At 40.3% G+C, this 17,529-nt stretch overlaps 1 protein-coding gene across 1 annotated transcript in view; it reads right to left on the bottom strand.

Moving 5' to 3' along the window:
• LOC146547714 (transmembrane protein 163a-like) overlaps positions 1-17,529 on the bottom strand; it is a 34,979-nt gene that overhangs the window by 16,786 nt on the left and 664 nt on the right. The window contains exons 2-6 of the mRNA XM_085264929.1: positions 15,331-15,448; positions 14,126-14,363; positions 12,274-12,393; positions 2,657-2,700; positions 2,480-2,571 (exon numbers count right to left, since the gene is read on the bottom strand). Coding sequence (XP_085121055.1) covers positions 2,480-2,571; positions 2,657-2,700; positions 12,274-12,393; positions 14,126-14,363; positions 15,331-15,448 — 612 coding nt within the window. The remainder of the gene's footprint in view (positions 1-2,479; positions 2,572-2,656; positions 2,701-12,273; positions 12,394-14,125; positions 14,364-15,330; positions 15,449-17,529) is intronic.

Below are 17,529 nucleotides of genomic sequence, written 5' to 3'. Positions count from 1 at the left end.
TTAAAGAGCAACACAAAGACAGCTTGGTTGGCTATGATACGCTCAGACTCTGGGGATTAAGGAAGACGCCATTTTTGTTTCCATTTATCATGTAAATGGATGCACACGGGACAAAGCAGAGCTAAGAGACTATTGGAGAACACTTAGATTCATGTCCTAATTTCTTTTCAATTCGCAACACATTTATATCTCCTCCTATGAAGTATTTTTATTTAAATATTTAAATAGATCTTTAAAAAGATGGGTGTGGTCTGAGAACTCACTGACACTACAACTAGAATATATAATTATTAAAGTATAACAATTTTATTATTTATCATTTTATTAGCTTCCTCATGGCTTTCATGTTAAAGCAGATGCTTTGCTGTTGAATCTTTTTCCATGCACTTCAGTGTCTGGTCTCCAGAGGATATGAGCTCATCTGTCGTCTCTAAGGCAATTAGCAACTCCTGTGAGACCGTGACACAACTCCACTGTTAAGTGTGAGTCTGTGTGTACGCAGGGAGTGAAAGTTTCACTTAATCGCCAGTACGGACAAACCTAAAGATTTTACTTGCTTTGCTTTGCTTGCAACCCATCCTATGCTGGATGAACTGGTGCAACACCGTTCAACTATTTCAGAGCAGAAGTAAAGTGATGACTGGCTCGTCTCTCTCTTTCAGTCTCCTGCTGGCTGCCAGCACTCTGACCATTCAACAGGCTCTGAAAGGGCAGCCTCCTCTCACACACACTCTATTCTCAGCCAGGTAGAGATAAGATGTGAGGCGCTTGTCTGTGATCGGTCCCACTGGGCTGAGCTTGACGGAGCTGAAGAGGCATGCTGTCTGACACACTTCTCTGCTGGACAGAGCAGACCACACAATCTCTCCCCTCGCTCACACAGGCCATTGTAGACACACTGAAATAAATTTCATCACATTGCTGGACTTCTTTTGTCTTATTGGTCGTATATATGAGACCATACCGAGGCTTCTGCAGTGTAGCTACACCTATGGTAGGGTGACCATATTTTTGATTTCCAAAAAAGAGGACACTTAGCCCAGTCATGAAGAACTTGCTTAAAGAAACATATTCAACATATTTAAACGATGCCTTCTCTGTGCGGTTAATGAATGGTGAAACAAAAATGTCATATAGGCTTTTACAAGTCAACAAGTGCAAACAAATAACTTAAAAGCCTCTGGAATTAAATAATGGTACAGAAATAAGGCCTCATCTGCATAAGAAAAATTACCAGTACTGGGTCGGTACGAGGGAAATTTCTTTTGCAGTTCATCTGAAAAGATGCACTTGCGCTTTGGGATCTTTCAAACATCATTAGGTGTGTTGCTGCGCGCTCTGTCCCGTCTGTGAGCGCAGAACAACAACTCACAAAGCAGCAGTTCAGGGATGACGTCACACACATGGGTCCTCTGTCGGAAAACCTGGACATTTTTATCAATCTCGAAAATCACCCCGGACGTCCCGAACGAAATGTGAAAAGTGGACATGTCCGGGGAAAAGAGGACGGTTGGTCACCCTAACCTATAGTATCAATTTGAAAACCGTAGGTGGGTTCCTTGGAGCTATCGCATTCACAGGACCTCTGAGTCAAACTTGAGTGTGACAATACTTCATCAGCCTTTTGATGCCTGAGGGGTAAAGAAAACTATATATAGAAGCAAAGCTGTCAAAAGCTGTATTTGGGTTTGAACTTTAATTTTAAGTATACATGAATTCATGTTGTTGCTGTTTATGGGCTGGAAGTACCCGAGCTAAGTATATAAAAATAAGATTAATCATATCTGGTCAAAACAACTTTACTTGTGCAGCCAATCTGATATTTATGCAGTGCAGCACTTTACAGTGAATTGCTGGTTATTGCATCAACAGTTGTTCAGACTGAGTATATGAAAATGTTTCTGCTAAGACCTTCTGACTGCTTCAGACCATTCGCTACAAATAAATTTGGTGGTGAAGGAAAAATGTACGAGGAGCAGCCTGGCAGATGATTCCTCGATCACAAACAAATGTTAGCGTTGCTAAGGAGACTGATAAAGCACATGTCAGTAATAAAAACTACTAAAAACTTAATTGATCTAATTTCCTCCAGCAAAAAAAGCATTAAAATCTCAGGCTGGGGAAAGTTTTCTGCCTGGGATATGTATGCTTTCTTTGATGGAGGAAGTTTTCATTTTAAATCAAAGTACCGTGTATGCCACAGACAGTACAAACGATTGATGTCGCTACCGTGATGCCGTCCGTTTGCTCTCTGAAGTTCTGTTTTGATTGTGTTTGGTGATGCGAGGGGGCAGAGACCTAATGCCTTTTTGCAGCAACACCTGTAGCCATATGGTGGCTAAGACACACTGGCTTCATTTTTCTGACCCAGAAGCTACGTCCATGTTTTATACCGTCTGTGGCTTATGCAGAGCATTATAAATAAAGGGGATTTTAGCCCGGGTCAGAGTGGATCGGGGTGAAAGGTGATCATACTTACATGTACTCGCGGTGCGCCGAGTGGACAGCTGCGGCGTTGCTGTATCGCCACAATACAATCACAGATGACAACACATCCAGCGTGGCATCAAACTGCAAAGTGTAAACATTGGTAATTGGGAATTCTATCACTACAATTTCTACTTTTAATGAAGTAGAGTGTTTACTCTGGACTTACGGCAAATCCAAAAGCTGAAGCACTGTGGCGCATCATAGAAACAGCTAAAGAGAAAAGAGAAAAACTTTTACTGCACTGTTCACGTTCATCTTCACATCAGAAATAATCATTTGAGTGCCTGTAGCTGCTGTAAGCACAGAGTCAGTCTGTGATCGTTTCATTTAAAGTAAACAGAGATATCTGATGTTTGCTCCAGTCTATTTAACTGCAGCAATGATTATTATTATAATCATTTCTAGTTTCTGCAGAGAACCTGCTGGATTGAAAAACAAGCACCGTTTTTGACTGGTTAATTTAACATCTGCCTTTTTATTTGGATTAACTAAGCTGTAGAAATGGTCAAAACAAACACTAAACAGCACAGTTATATGCATCCACACACACCTGCAACGGGAGTGAATGAGGAGAGAAGGAAGAAGAGACAAAGGAGAGAAAGATGCACAGAGATAGACAGGAGGATTCCTCTCCTCCCACGTTTATTTTTAGCAAGACTCACAGGGGGCTAGCAGCTCGCCTCAGCCCTGCATGCAGAAACACAGCGCTGTGTGGTATCACTTTCTCTCTTTTCCCCTTTAGCAACACATTCTAGTTGCTGCAAAAACAGCAAAAATCTTTTCTTTCTCCTATCCCTTTTTGCAGTCTGAGCTCCCTTTATTTTCCCCTCCAGCCTCCCAAGCTCCCCTCTCATCCATCTTCACTTTTCCTCTTATTGTTTCATCTACATTCGGTTGTTCTCTCTAGGCTGAAGGCACAATCACCCGCTCGCTTGCAACAGCTCAGACTGAAACGAGAACAGAAACAGATGCTGCATCCACATTCTCCTGCACGCAGTTAAGCAAACATCGCCAACCCTTGAATACAAATGATTGGAAGGGATACTGTTCTGACACAGAGATGCAGAGTATCAGCAGCAGACCTGTTGTCATTCCTTCTTGGTGTGTAACTTTATGCTCACCAAAAAATACTGAACATGGCTCACACATTAAAAGTATGGCCTCCAAACTGCATTATAACTAATGCAGTTTGGCATGTATTTACTGATGATGCCCTCAGCTGAAGCAAATGCTCCCTGACAGGTTATAACCTTACATATGCTCGCCACACTCCCATTTTATGGATTTACTATACATCAAATGACCAGAGCACTTTACAAAAACAAGCACATCAAAATGATTAAATGCATCTTAGTAATCAAATTAAAATAAATTTAAGCAGTAATAAAAATATAGAAAAAAGAAATCTGCAATCTCCTTTGCAACCCACCTGCACCCCAGGTCCTCCTTTCATGCTTTCATATCTGTTGCTCACTAGAACTTGGCCTTCCTCACAAATATAAATTAATGCAGATGGAAATATCAATTTTCTTTGGAGTCAAATGGTCCAGACTGAAATTTTAAGCTCCATATTTCCTGCAATAATTGAAGATTTGACGCTTTTAGTTGCTCTTTTTGAGTTTTATTTCACTTAAAGCAGCTGTTTTTACACAAAGGACACTTAAAGGTTGTCTCTCAGTGGCTCCCATTATTTCACCCGTCTATACTTTAATCATTTCATTAGGATGAAAATAAAAAAATAAAGTGTAGCTTTAATTTTGGAAAGCCACATCCAAGCTAGCGGATTTCAGTACAAGCCTCTTTGCAACCCACATCGACGCCGTTTCCTCCATTAATTCTACTTCTAACTTAATCATTGTTAAATCGATGTCTGCTGTGTTCTATGCTGGCTTTGCAAAGCAGGTCCAGAACAGAACCATACCACCAAAAACAAACACAGTCTCTGACTCAGCTAATACAGCATTCGCATGTTTTTAAAACATCCAGGGTGGGGAGATATATTTAAAGTCAGAGCTTGTGGGCCTCATCTCTCCATGTGTCAACAATACACGATCTAGCAAACAGAACCTGGCAGCTGTTGAAAGCTGCTTAAGGTAAATAAAAAGGGAGGGGCACCGAGTATCAGTCATCGGCCAGAATTGACATAACGAGGCAAAAGTAGGAGGTAAACACTCCTTACACGTAAATGACTTGCAGTGACAGAGGTGAGCATGTATGTGAGAGTACAAAAAGATAGAAACAAAGGCAAGGATTACACAGAAGTGCCTTAGTTTAGCTGTCAAATGCATTCCTGCACACTCAAGCTTGATCCAAAACCATTTGCTGCAACATCAAGGGAGCAGATTTGTATCTAGGACTACGAAACTGAGCTGACAGCATCTATTTTTCAAGTTAAATTCTCCAGATAGCTGAAAAGACTTCACGTTCCTTCATCGTGCAGCCTCCTCTCATTCTACCATGTCAGTTTAAAGATTTCTTTTGTGATAATGACCCCACACATCTGACTGTAATATATATCGTCTGCTCCTCTTCCCTTCTCCTCTCTGTCCTCCCTTCCTCTCTTTCTGGCACCTTCATTAGCCGCAGAGAGAACAAGTTGTGTATAAATGAATCTGCTGCGGTTCTGCGGTCGTCAAAGCCGAGCCCAGCGATGACTAATTGGCTCCCAAGAAAGCTGGGTGGGTGTCAGCCGGGACGGACCTGCAAGCACGTCAGGCTATCACACACATACACACACATGTACGCACAGTGCTACTCTACTCTCCCTCTTCCTTACTTCTTGTCACATCTAACAAGACGAGCAGGGGAAGAAAGGATAAAACGCTATCCGAGCTCTTTATGCATATCAATGAAACGCTTCACTGTCAAGTTGTTTTTTCTAGTTGGTGCAGTGATGGCGCTCGTCTGATTGTCCCGTGTGTACCAATGCATAGGCCTTGTCATTAAAGCAGCAGCAAGTGGCTCAGTTACAAGTTTCTTCTTGATAATAAAACATGAGCTAAAAGCAAACCCTGACAAACATGCAGTTCACTTTCAAATAAACTCTCACTTTTGTATTTTATATAATGCGCTAAATCACATCAAAAGAAAGAATTTGCACCGCTGTCATCTGTTACTTCACACTTCATTGGACTTTTTTATTTTGTGTTAGCCGGTTGTGAGCAGTTCTCTTTATGTTAATATTCATCTTCAGTAATGATTTTCAATCCCTGGAGTCCTCATACACACAGTCTCCTCCCAGCAGCTGATGTTGACACGTGTCCACTCGTTGAACTCATGCAGGCTCTAATCTGATGTTCTATTGACTTCTGGCTCTAGCAAATTGAGGGAACTCTTCAGCCAATCCTCACAACACCAGTTCAACCAAACCAATTGATATTTTTTGCCACTGTGAATTTGTAACTACAGCCAGGTGCCAAACTGCTATGAACCCAGTCTAACGTTAACCTTTCCTTCACTCAGTGTAGTAAAGCTTTTAAGCTGAGAACTGTCCCGAGACATTTTCCCCACTGAGATGTTCTTTTCTGTAAAATAAAAAGCCGCACCTGCCTGCCTACAATAAAGGTCACACGCACTTGGTCTTTTCCATGTTTGAGTAATGCTAATGTTTTACAGCATCTATGTTACCCAGAGACTGTTTCATTCTGTCATCATGTAGAGCTCACAGAGAACAGCAGCAGGTGGTGAGGAGTGGACTGACTCCTCGCAGAGCTCTGATAAGTCTGTGAAACACTGTTGGACCTCAGGGTTTGAATCCTAATGAAGCCCTTCGCACTGACGTACAACTACTGTTCTTTTGGGTCTTTTTTAACCTCTTAATGTTTGTAATAATCCGAACTTTCAGACAGAATTTAGTTAAATCTCTTAACCAACTAAACTGTGACTTTGTCTAACCTAATACTAATAATTTAAAGAACCACTTTCTGTCCATTCATCAGTTTTTCACCTGTTCCAGAAACAATTTAACCAATCTGATTGAAACCTGCAGATATATGGCTGGTGACCTGAGTAAGCAACCCTGCTGTTGGGGTTTAGTTGGGGTTTTTCCACGCCTTCTCTCTGTGTGTTTTGTGCATCACAAGTCCTTTAGCCTCTTCCTTTTAACAGTGTTTTCTTTGGTGTGGTTTAGGTATGCTGCCCTATGCAGGAAGCTCCTTTATAAAAACAGATCTTTCCAGGGAATGTAAACATGTGGCCAAACATACAGGTAGTGCAGAATTATTAGGCAAATGAGTATTTTGTCCACATCATCCTCTTCATGCGTGTTGTCTTACTCCAAGCTGTATAGGCTCGAAAGCCTACTACCAATTAAGCATATTAGGTGATGTGCATCTCTGTAATGAGAAGGGGTGTGGTCTAATGACATCAACACCTTATATCAGGTGTGCATAATTATTAGGCAACGTCCTTTCCTTTGGCAAAATGGGTCAAAAGAAGGACTTGACAGGCTCAGAAAAGTCAAAAATAGTGAGATATCTTGCAGAGGGATGCAGCAGTCTCAAAATTGCAAAGCTTCTGAAGCGTGATCATCGAACAATCAAGCGTTTCAATCAAAATAGTCAACAGGGTCGCAAGAAGCGTGTGGAAAAACCAAGGCGCCAAATAACTGCCCATGAACTGAGAAAAGTCAAGCGTGCAGCTGCCAAGATGCCACTTGCCACCAGTTTGGCCATATTTCAGAGCTGCAACATCACTGGAGTGCCCAAAAGCACAAGGTGTGCAATACTCAGAGACATGGCCAAGGTAAGAAAGGCTGAAAGACGACCACCACTGAACAAGACACACAAGCTGAAACGTCAAGACTGGGCCAAGAAATATCTCAAGACTGATTTTTCTAAGGTTTCATGGACTGATGAAATGAGAGTGAGTCTTGATGGGCCAGATGGATGGGCCCGTGGCTGGATTGGTAAAGGGCAGAGAGCTCCAGTCCGACTCAGACGCCGAGCAAGGTGGAGGTGGAGTACTGGTTTGGGCTGGTATCATCAAAGATGAGCTTGTGGGGCCTTTTCGGGTTGAGGATGGAGTCAAGCTCAACTCCCAGTCCTACTGCCAGTTTCTGGAAGACACCTTCTTCAAGCAGTGGTACAGGAAGAAGTCTGCATCCTTCAAGAAAAACATGATTTTCATGCAGGACAATGCTCCATCACACGCGTCCAAGTACTCCACAGCGTGGCTGGCAAGAAAGGGTATAAAAGAAGAAAAACTAATGACATGGCCACCTTGTTCACCTGATCTGAACTCCATTGAGAACCTGTGGTCCATCATCAAATGTGAGATTTACAAGGAGGGAAAACAGTACACCTCTCTGAACAGTGTCTGGGAGGCTGTGGTTGCTGCTGCACGCAATGTTGATGGTGAACAGATCAAAACACTGACAGAATCCATGGATGGCAGGCTTTTGAGTGTCCTTGCAAAGAAAGGTGGCTATATTGGTCGCTGATTTGTTTTTGTTTTGTTTTTGAATGTCAGAAATGTATATTTGTGTATGTGGAGATGTTATATTGGTTTCACTGGTAAAAATAAATAATTGGAATGGGTATATATTTGTTTTTTGTTAAGTTGCCTAATAATTATGCACAGTAATAGTCACCTGCACACACAGATATCCCCCTAAAATAGCTAAAACTAAAAACAAACTAAAAACTACTTCCACAAACATTCAGCTTTGATATTAATGAGTTTTTTGGGTTCATTGAGAACATGGTTGTTGTTCAATAATAAAATTATTCCTCAAAAATACAACTTGCCTAATAATTCTGCACTCCCTGTAAAAGAAGATGGAATTTGCTTATTAACGGTACAATGCTCACACAGTCTGTGTGCATTAAAATGTTTAAGTGTGCAGTTGAGCTCACTGCTAAGAATATACAGTGATCAGTCACGTTAGCACCAGAGCTTTTTCTTCGGGACCTGGTAAGTTTGGAAACCAGATCAGCGTCTTTGTCTCTTTCAAAACCCTGCTGAGGAAGGTCCCAGGGTTAGACCGATACTTCCTCCTCAATAATGTTTGGCTGGTGGCACGTAACAATGCCAGAACTGCTGGCTTCTCGGCTGAGCATTGGATTTGAATATGAATAACATTTTTGTCTGCCTGTCAGTAGTTTTAATGTGGCTGATTTCAGTGTACTCTGGTTACTTAGTGTTTAATGAGTGGTCACAAAACTGAAGCAGTGGATCGTTACCTAACAGATGTTCTTTACAGTACCGATCAAACAGACTCTGCAGAGCACGAATAAGACCAGAGTGAATCGAATCCATGCTGCTCTACAGATGTGGTAATCAACCGCCAGAGATGGGCAGTAGGGTGTTACTGTAATCCGATTACTTTTTTCAAGTAATGAGTAAAGTAAGGGATTACTATTCCAAAAAAAATTAGATTACTGTTCCTTTCCCGTAAGCACGCTGCGTTACTAAACCGTGACTTTTGTTTGTGAGAGGGTCTCATGACAATGACGTACGAGAGTGCAATGTCCGTGGCTGCAGCAGACGTGTGCAGATCAACAGTGTGGGAGAGAGTACGACCATGCAGCATTTGAAGCATGGACGTACTGACATTACTGAGCTTGATTCCGTGAAAAGTGACAAAAACAGTAGCGTTCGCTATACACTCTGCGTTGGAAGAAAACTTCTTTCTACAGCAAAAAATTAAACTTCAAACCTGAGCAAGTACCAAGCACACTGCCACAGGAATGTGGAATTCACAGAGAAACCCCCGGATCCTCCCACTGACATGACCGCTGCTCCACCGGGCAAACCTCCACCTGCTCCACTCCTGCTAAACAGGTGACAATAGATTTAAGAGCGACAGGACTCAGTCCTGCTGAGTCTTTGATTTTTTTTTCTGTCTTTTACTTGCATCTATTTGAAAGAGTGAGCGTAAACACACATACTTATTTTATTTTATATGCTGGAATATGCAGAAAATAGGTTTAAATGTTAAACAAATTTCTTCCAGTCAAAGACAGCTGCATATAATTTATTTTTTGCTTGATGTAATGTGCATAAAGTTAAAAGATTAAAACTAATAAAACAAGTTTTAAAACGAGACTTTTTCATTTAATTCAATTTTATATGACGGATTAAGCAGAAAAAATTGAATTGGGCTGAAAGGTCTGTTGCTTTGTTCAGGTTGTGTATCGTGTTTTCAAAAGTTTTTAAAAGTAACTAAGCAATAAAGTAACTAATTACTTTTGAGAATAAGTAATCAGTAAAATAACAGGATTACTTCCTTGGAGAAGTAATCAGTAATTAGTAACTAATTACTTTTTTCAAGTAACTTGACCAACACTGTCAACCGCTATCTGAAATCACTGATTTAGCGTTTTCATAACTTCACAAATAACAAACGAAACTGTAAAACTCACAACTTAAATTAATCAATTTCAAGTTAAGTGAACGAGAGAGCTCTCTGACCAGTGATATAATTTGTAATTCACCAGCAGGAACCACATCCTCATTTCAGGTTTGATAGCATTTCTAGTAGATAATGGAAGATGGATTGAGAATGAATTGAAGCTGCAGTTTATGGAAGGCCTCAGAGGGGACTGGCGGCGGCTCCTGGGCAGAGCCCCGTGTACTAATGAGAAGTGAATGAACTGAAAAATGGAGGGAGGGTGGGGCACAAAAAAGAGAACAGTTTGTAGAGCCGGAGAGTGGAGTGGGGCGGGGGGTCATATATAGGGGTGTGTATTGAGGTGTGGTTGTGAAATCCAATTTATTATGTTAAACTACAAGACTCATTGTTTTGGAGACTACATCCTTAAATCTGCAATGACTATGCCTCGTTCAGAGAGGAATATATCAAACCCACAGCAACACCAGCATAGTGAAGTCTGCTCACAGACTATATAAAAGACAGACAGAGGCCCCGTGCCATCACCTTTTGATTAAAGAGGCTGTCATGAAGCCCAACAGGAGTCCACTGGCATCTTGATGTTTAGAAAATGCACTTCAAAAAACTTTTATATTCAATTTTATATTTTTTGTGCTTTTAATTATTTTTTCTATCCACCCATCAAGCAGATGACAGAAGAACTTGTGAAGGAATATAATTACTGATTTTAACAGCGTAATGTGTTACATCATTGTGTTACTGAAAAATGTCATGTTGGGAAACTTAGTGTAAAAAGTTAACATGGAATATGTTACTGGTAGACGAGTAGTCTAATGTTTGTTTCTCTTGTGTAAATGCCCAATAAATTGATCACCGGGAACACCCCTACACTCTACTAATGTTAAGTAATTTCATTACATTTTCCATGTATTTTTATCACATGAGTAGAATCTAAAATGTTACATTTATTGGAATCTGATCAAATGAAACGTACTGGTTTACATTCAGTTTATACCGAGCACATTTTCTGAATAAATAAACCTTTGATTTTATGTATTGTGTCATGCTTATTGAGGGTGAAGAATCATTGTTGCAGTGCATACTGCCACAGATAATTAGAGAGGCAAACAAATATTCATACTCCCATCCTCGTACCCAACCACCAAGAATCACCAATTATCCGAACAAGCTTGGACTGCGGGAGGAAGCCGGAGTACCCAGAGGATCATCATCATCATCATCATCATTAAAATTAAAAAATTAAAAAAAAATCAAGATATTTAATGTTACTCTGTAATCTCAAATACCAGCACATCACCAAACCACAGCGTTTTCTTCTGTTTGTGTGTCGTGATTCTCGTTGTCAGATCACTGGTCGCAGGAATCCGTCTGCTACGCCGGCCTCGTTTGTGTCTTCCTGTGCTCATTTCTGCAGCTGATTTGAGGGTGGCGCCATGTTTATTTATGCGTGAGAGCAGGCAATATGAGAAAAGTCCCACAGCAGGACTGCAGAAATGTGACAAACATGTCTAATGAAGACAATACAAGAAAAATATTCAGTGAAGAAAAAGCTTAATGAACACAAGAACCCTGAAAAACAAGGTGAAGGAGGCTGTTATCCTGACCCTCATCAGTATTACAGGAAACTCATATCTCTACATACAAACCAGTGTGGAGGTGATAAGGATCACAGATGCAAAAAGCTTGTTTCTTTACTTAAGTTAAGCACCAAAATGCATTTACTGCAGAGGGGGAGGAGTAAGCTGAACATCAGGTGACAGATCTGTCCAATAAAAAATGTCAATCAAACACTTGAAGCAAACATCATATTCTGGTACACACAGGCGCAGTCTGTCAAATCTAAACAGCTTTCTAAAGCGGGCTTTAAATACAGTTTTTCCTATTGAAAGATAAAGTGTCTCACTACTACAACAAATAAGATCCCGGACAAACAAAAAGAGACACAGGAGGAGTTATTTATCCAGCCAGCAGTCTCGTCCTTGACACACTCGGGATAAATGAAAAGAGAAACCCAAAGGTTTAGCACAAAGTGTTGGGTGATTAAATATGTTCTGCCTCAAAAGAAGCAAAACTTCAATAAATGCAGCAAGCGTGAAGGTCGACTTCACAAAGGTGCTGACGGCAAAAATGCTCCACGTTGCTTTTGTAACTGGGAGAAACAAGAGCCGTGGAAGGCTAAAGTTTGAACGAAACAGGATCCTGGCACGAGTTAGCATGCTAAAGTGCTTTTTCTACATGTTGCCTTTGATTTTGAGAACAAATGTTTAATCTGTTGGGTGTCACATTTACCAGCAGGGTGTTGCAGTAATTAGCAATGCTGTCCTTCGACTGACAAACCAAACAGCAAGCTCTCTTTTGACTCGTCTTTAGATCTTTCGCACGCACAAGAAATGTGGCATCAAAGGAAAAGACGGGAATGTGTTACTCACTGAACGCAGCAATGGCCAGGATGATGGTGACCACGATGGACGCCCAGGACACCCACAGAGCCTTCTTGCGGTAACTCTGTGCTTCGTGAGGCTTCAGACGCATACTGCTCTCCAGGAGACCTGCAGACAGTGTCGCAGGGCACAGTGACCCACAGTATTCAAACAGGGTTTGGAGTTGCTTTTAAAGTGGAACTTTAATCCATTTCGAAATGTTGTGCCACATATACACTGTTACTCAGTGTAACAGTGTATATACTGTGTTACTGTTACATATTTCCCACGCGTGGGACTAATAAAGGTTATCTTATCTTACAATGACAGCTGCTCGTGTTAGTTTTAAAACAAATGAGGTGTGTGCAAGTAATCACACTGCTCTGAGCGCTCCGTTTCAAACTGACTTTTGTACTCTTGGATGTCACCGAGAGAGAGACTCCTGGGTATAAACTACCTGCGACTCAAAAAAACGCTGCAATTATTCAGAAATAATTTAGTTTAAAGGAAGAATAAACTTTAACGAGAAGGAGCGAAAACGGCTTGTTTGAGACTGACTGAATTAAGGTCCAGTATAAGATTAATCTGGACTATTTTGAATTTAACTCAATGCAAAGCTACACTAGTAGAGTCCAATCATAAAAACATAAAACTGAAAATAAGCATAACAGGACTGTCTATCACAGGGCTAACACTTACACCAATTTACCTAAAGAGAAGAGGATCCAGAGAGGACTCCCACAGACAGGTCCCAGGCAGATGGGGGATTGAACTCAGACCCTTCTTGCTGGGATTCAGCAGTGCTCATGATTGCGCCACCACTTAAATTATATACTGACAAAGCAACTTTTGTTTTTGTCATCATCTTATGAACTTATCTTGTGAACACTTTGACTGTGTGTGTCTGCTGTTTGGTATGAAACAGGTGATGTGCAGTGGAGCTTTTTTCAAGACTGAATCGAAATATGGTGGAAAATCTAATCTGAGCCTGGAGCCTAATAAAGGGAGTTTTTCCTTCCCACTTTCACCAAAGGCGTTCCCAGAGGAGATCACCTGCTTGTTGATTTTCTCTGTATTATTGCAGACAGTATTGTAAACAGCCATGTTAGAGGCTGGAAAAGTAAAGCACCGAGTTGATAGATGCTACAAAGCCTTGCTGATAAACTGATGATGATGATATGAAACTGACTGATAAACTCATGATGATGTGTATCATGTGATCACTGATCAGTGTTCGCAGGCTAATACAATCTATCCATCTAAACAACCAAGTTTGAATTTTGTTTTGTTTTTAAAACAAATATTAGATACATAACCTCAGACATAAAGGGTACAGATAAATACTTACTTGGTGTCCTGCTGGCTGAAAGTGAAAAGGCACTGACCAAAAGATGGCTAACACAGGATCCACCAACCTTAAACAGCTGGATTAATGTAACACTAGAGATTTATAAGATGGAAAAGATTACTTTTTTTAGTGAATTTAGAGTATGAGAAATGTATAAACCCCTGGGGAAAATGGCTCTACTATGCGGGATCTATAAGGCCAGATATCGCTGCTATCCACCATTAGAGTGGCTTAATTTGCAAAGTAACATGTACTAATGCTATTTATGCCCTCATCTGCTACTGATGGTGTTGTTACTCGAATGTCCTCTCTCTGGATGCATACAGTTACAAACTATGTCTATCTGTAAATATGTTTTGTTTTTGTTTCACACTCTTGAGCAGGCTACAGTTGAATGAATTAAAGTGTATTTCCAGTGCGTGTACAGTAAAACAAGCACCGGTCTACACGGCATTACGCACGGTGTGTGTCTTGGCCACGGGGCATCCAGAGAAACTTTAAACAAAATCCTACCTCTGTCGTCTATGCTGTCATTTATCTTCATCTCTTGGTCCATTTTAAAGCCCTCTGCGTGATTTTCTGTGTTGGGCTGCTGCTGTATAGAGTCCGCCTGCTCGCACCGTCCGTTTACCGCCGTGGGGTCCACAACTACAGCCGGGTCCGGGACAGTGGTGGAGTCTGGCGGTGTGGGCTCTGTCATCTTCTCGGTGGGGGGTCGCGGTTCCATTGAGGCACTCCACAAATGTCTCACCTGGGTGAGAAGCGCAGGCTTGCAAACAGACAGAGACCCAGAGACAGACAAGGAGGGAGGGAGACTTCTCACAGGGTGCCGAGCCAGTTGCGCCAAGTTACATACAATCAGGCGAAATCGTACCGGAAATTAGAAGTTGTACATTTCAAAACAAAAGCCTTTTTTGAACCGTATTGGAGAAAAAAAAAAATTTTTGTTTAAAAATAGACAGTAACGTTGAATATTTCATATACTCTTTTATTTGATATCAATTAACTATCATCATGCTATTGTTTTAGACTACAGTCTGCTCCACAAATGATTTGCTACTTTTTGAAGCATCCTTTTTTTTATTTCCTGGCTGTGCTTTTCACTATTTCGACAGCATCTCTGAGGGTAATATTGTACTTCTTTTTACTTCACTTTTTTTAATATGATAAGTAGCAGTTGCTAGCTACTGTAGCACTTCAGATTAAAGCATTAAAGCCACTGAACCTACGCTATAACACATTGTTATAAACTGACCTATACTGGGGGGATGAAATGGTTAACGTTAACCCGCCCTCGCCTAGAAGCACTTAAATACTGTTTTTCCTTTTTCCTATACATTGGCTACAATAGGCTGTGTAATAATAATATGTAGCTTTAGCCCCTTAGTTTGCTGACATGATTTAACAAGCCATGTTTAGGTAGGTAGTTTTAACCGAGCAACAGTAGGTATTTGCTAATTAATTCAGCCTTATAAGTTAGTTCCCAAACAAGAGATGAGATTTATTTCGAAAGTGTTTGCCGGAAGTGGTTTGTGTCAGAGCTGACACACTTGACAGAAAGATGTTGCGCACAGTCTGGACGAGACGTAGGAGACGGAATATTCACATCAGGCTCCGATTCGCGACTTTGTGACAGATAGCCGCACCTGGACTCTAATTACTAGTCTAGTGGAGGTCACGAGACCAGTGCTCGTGCTGCAGCTCAAAAGTGCACTTACCGCCGCGCTCTGCACTGCGCGTTCGCGAGGAAAACATCTGTCCCATGTGGATTCAACGAGCTGACGGATGTGAGCGCGTGCAGATAGTGGTGCCCCTGTCACACACCTGTCACGTACACTACATAGAAAAGAAAATAATAACACAAGCTTGCTTTTCCATATTGTTTTTTTATTTGTAACCGAGAACTGGGAAAAGAATGTGCGTATTTATATATTCATATTCAAAATGATAACGGGAATGCCTCTAATGCGTTCATGCTCAGGAAAAAGCAGAAATATGTAATACAATATGTTTATAGAGCAGTTCCCACCGTGTGAGCTCTTTCGGCCACTCACACGTAAGAAATATTTAGGTATGGGTCAGAAGTAGTCAGTTTAGCCTGTTTGTGTAAGATTGGATTTCACATTTAACTTAAGTAGAAATATAATCATCAAATACATATTCTCGTCAGGGTAATCTGACCACTAAGTACTTGTTTGCCATTGTGAATGTGTGACAATCATGGTGACATTTTTCTTTAGCAACCACTGGCTCTTAAATAAATAGTTATTTTACTTTCATTGAAATTATTTTTCTTTTTGATTAGTTTTGATCTTATCAAGATGTTTGTTTGGTCATACTTTCTTTTATTTTATTGAACTTATTTAACATATAGGCTATTGCGAGTTTAGCACATGTACAACATAAAAGACTTATTATAGTAAAGTTGTTGGACTTTTATTTTGAAAGAAAAAAAGAATCGCTGCAGCATGTTTGGATGAACATTACAGTTTTATCTATTTGTTTTTATTTTTGTTAACTTTTTACTAAAACAAGACTATGCATTCTGTGAGCTAAATGCTATTCCTAACAATATTTGTAAATCTATTAATATTTCCATTTTTATTATATATTTCTCTCAGTCTAATCTGCTTAACTAACATCAACGATATAACCTATTTAAGTTGACAGAAGAGTCAACACGCCTGAGCTTTCAGTTCTATCTCTTGGTCTCTGCTTCCCTTTAGTGGAGGATGTAGAGTAATACAGCTTGTGTTCTACTGAGTGTGATATATATTTATCTATATCTATATATACATATATAGATATAGATATATAGATATATAAAATTTTGGGTCTGCCTGGACTTATATGAAAACCATAGCAGGGTTTCAAAATCCCCAGAGCAGCAGTCAGATCATTTTAGATGGTTTTAATTCAAACAGAGATTTTGCAAATGCTTTAAATATGTTTTATGCTCGTTTTAGTTCTTCTGATTTTAGCGAGGATATTTTGGAACTGAAACAGAAACTGAGAGATACTCAGCACTTTATCATTGAACTCAGTGATGTCCTGATAATATTAGTGGCCGCCTAATTAAATCTTGTCCTGACAAACTCAGTCCTATATTTCAGGTTATTTTTAATAAATCCTTGCAAACACAACATGTGCCCTCTCTTTGGAAAGAAGCAGTCGTGGTTCCTGTCCCTAAATCTAGTCGTCCAAAAATTCTAAATGACTTCAGGCCTGTTGCCCTCACTTCAGTTGTAATGAAAGTCTTTGAAAAAATCATCAGAAATGTGATTATGAAAGAGACTGAACATCAGCTGGATCCAATGCAGTTTGCATATAGCATATATAGAGGAGTGGAAGACGCACTTTTGACTTTACTAAATCTGATTCTTAAAAATGTAGAGAGTAAAGGGACTTTTGCAAGTCTTCTTTTCATTGATTTGTCTTCAGCTTTTAATACAATACAGCCCCATATTTTAATTAAAAGACTTTTAGAACAGTTTGACATCAGGAAAAACCTGGTGGGCTGGATTTTTGATTTTTTAACTGACAGGTCAAGAGTGAGAATAAATGGGATTCTGTCTGACCCAGTGTTCTCCTCTACAGGTTCTCCTTAAGGGTGCGTCTTGTCGCCCTTATTATTCATTCTCTATACAAATATGTGTCAGAGCAGACATGAAAACAGGGTCATTATTAAATATGCAGATGACTCTGTTACTGTCAGCTTACTGAAAGAGGGTGAAACTAACCACGTCCAGTCATTGTTGACTTTGTTCAGTGGTGTGAGGAGTCTTATCTCCAGCTGAACATATCTAAAACAAAAGATATGGTGATTGATTTTAGGAAACAACAAAATGGGGACGTAGTCACTTTAATTAAAGGTCAGAAAATAGAGCAAGTACAATCATATAAATATCTTGGGACCA

This window comes from Mchenga conophoros, linkage group LG23, assembly GCF_057382185.1.
Source record: "Mchenga conophoros isolate Kocher_MC1m ecotype Shallow Benthic linkage group LG23, M_conophoros_male_GT1.1, whole genome shotgun sequence".
Taxonomy (NCBI): domain Eukaryota; kingdom Metazoa; phylum Chordata; class Actinopteri; order Cichliformes; family Cichlidae; genus Mchenga; species Mchenga conophoros.
This window is presented reverse-complemented; position numbering and strand designations above follow the sequence as displayed.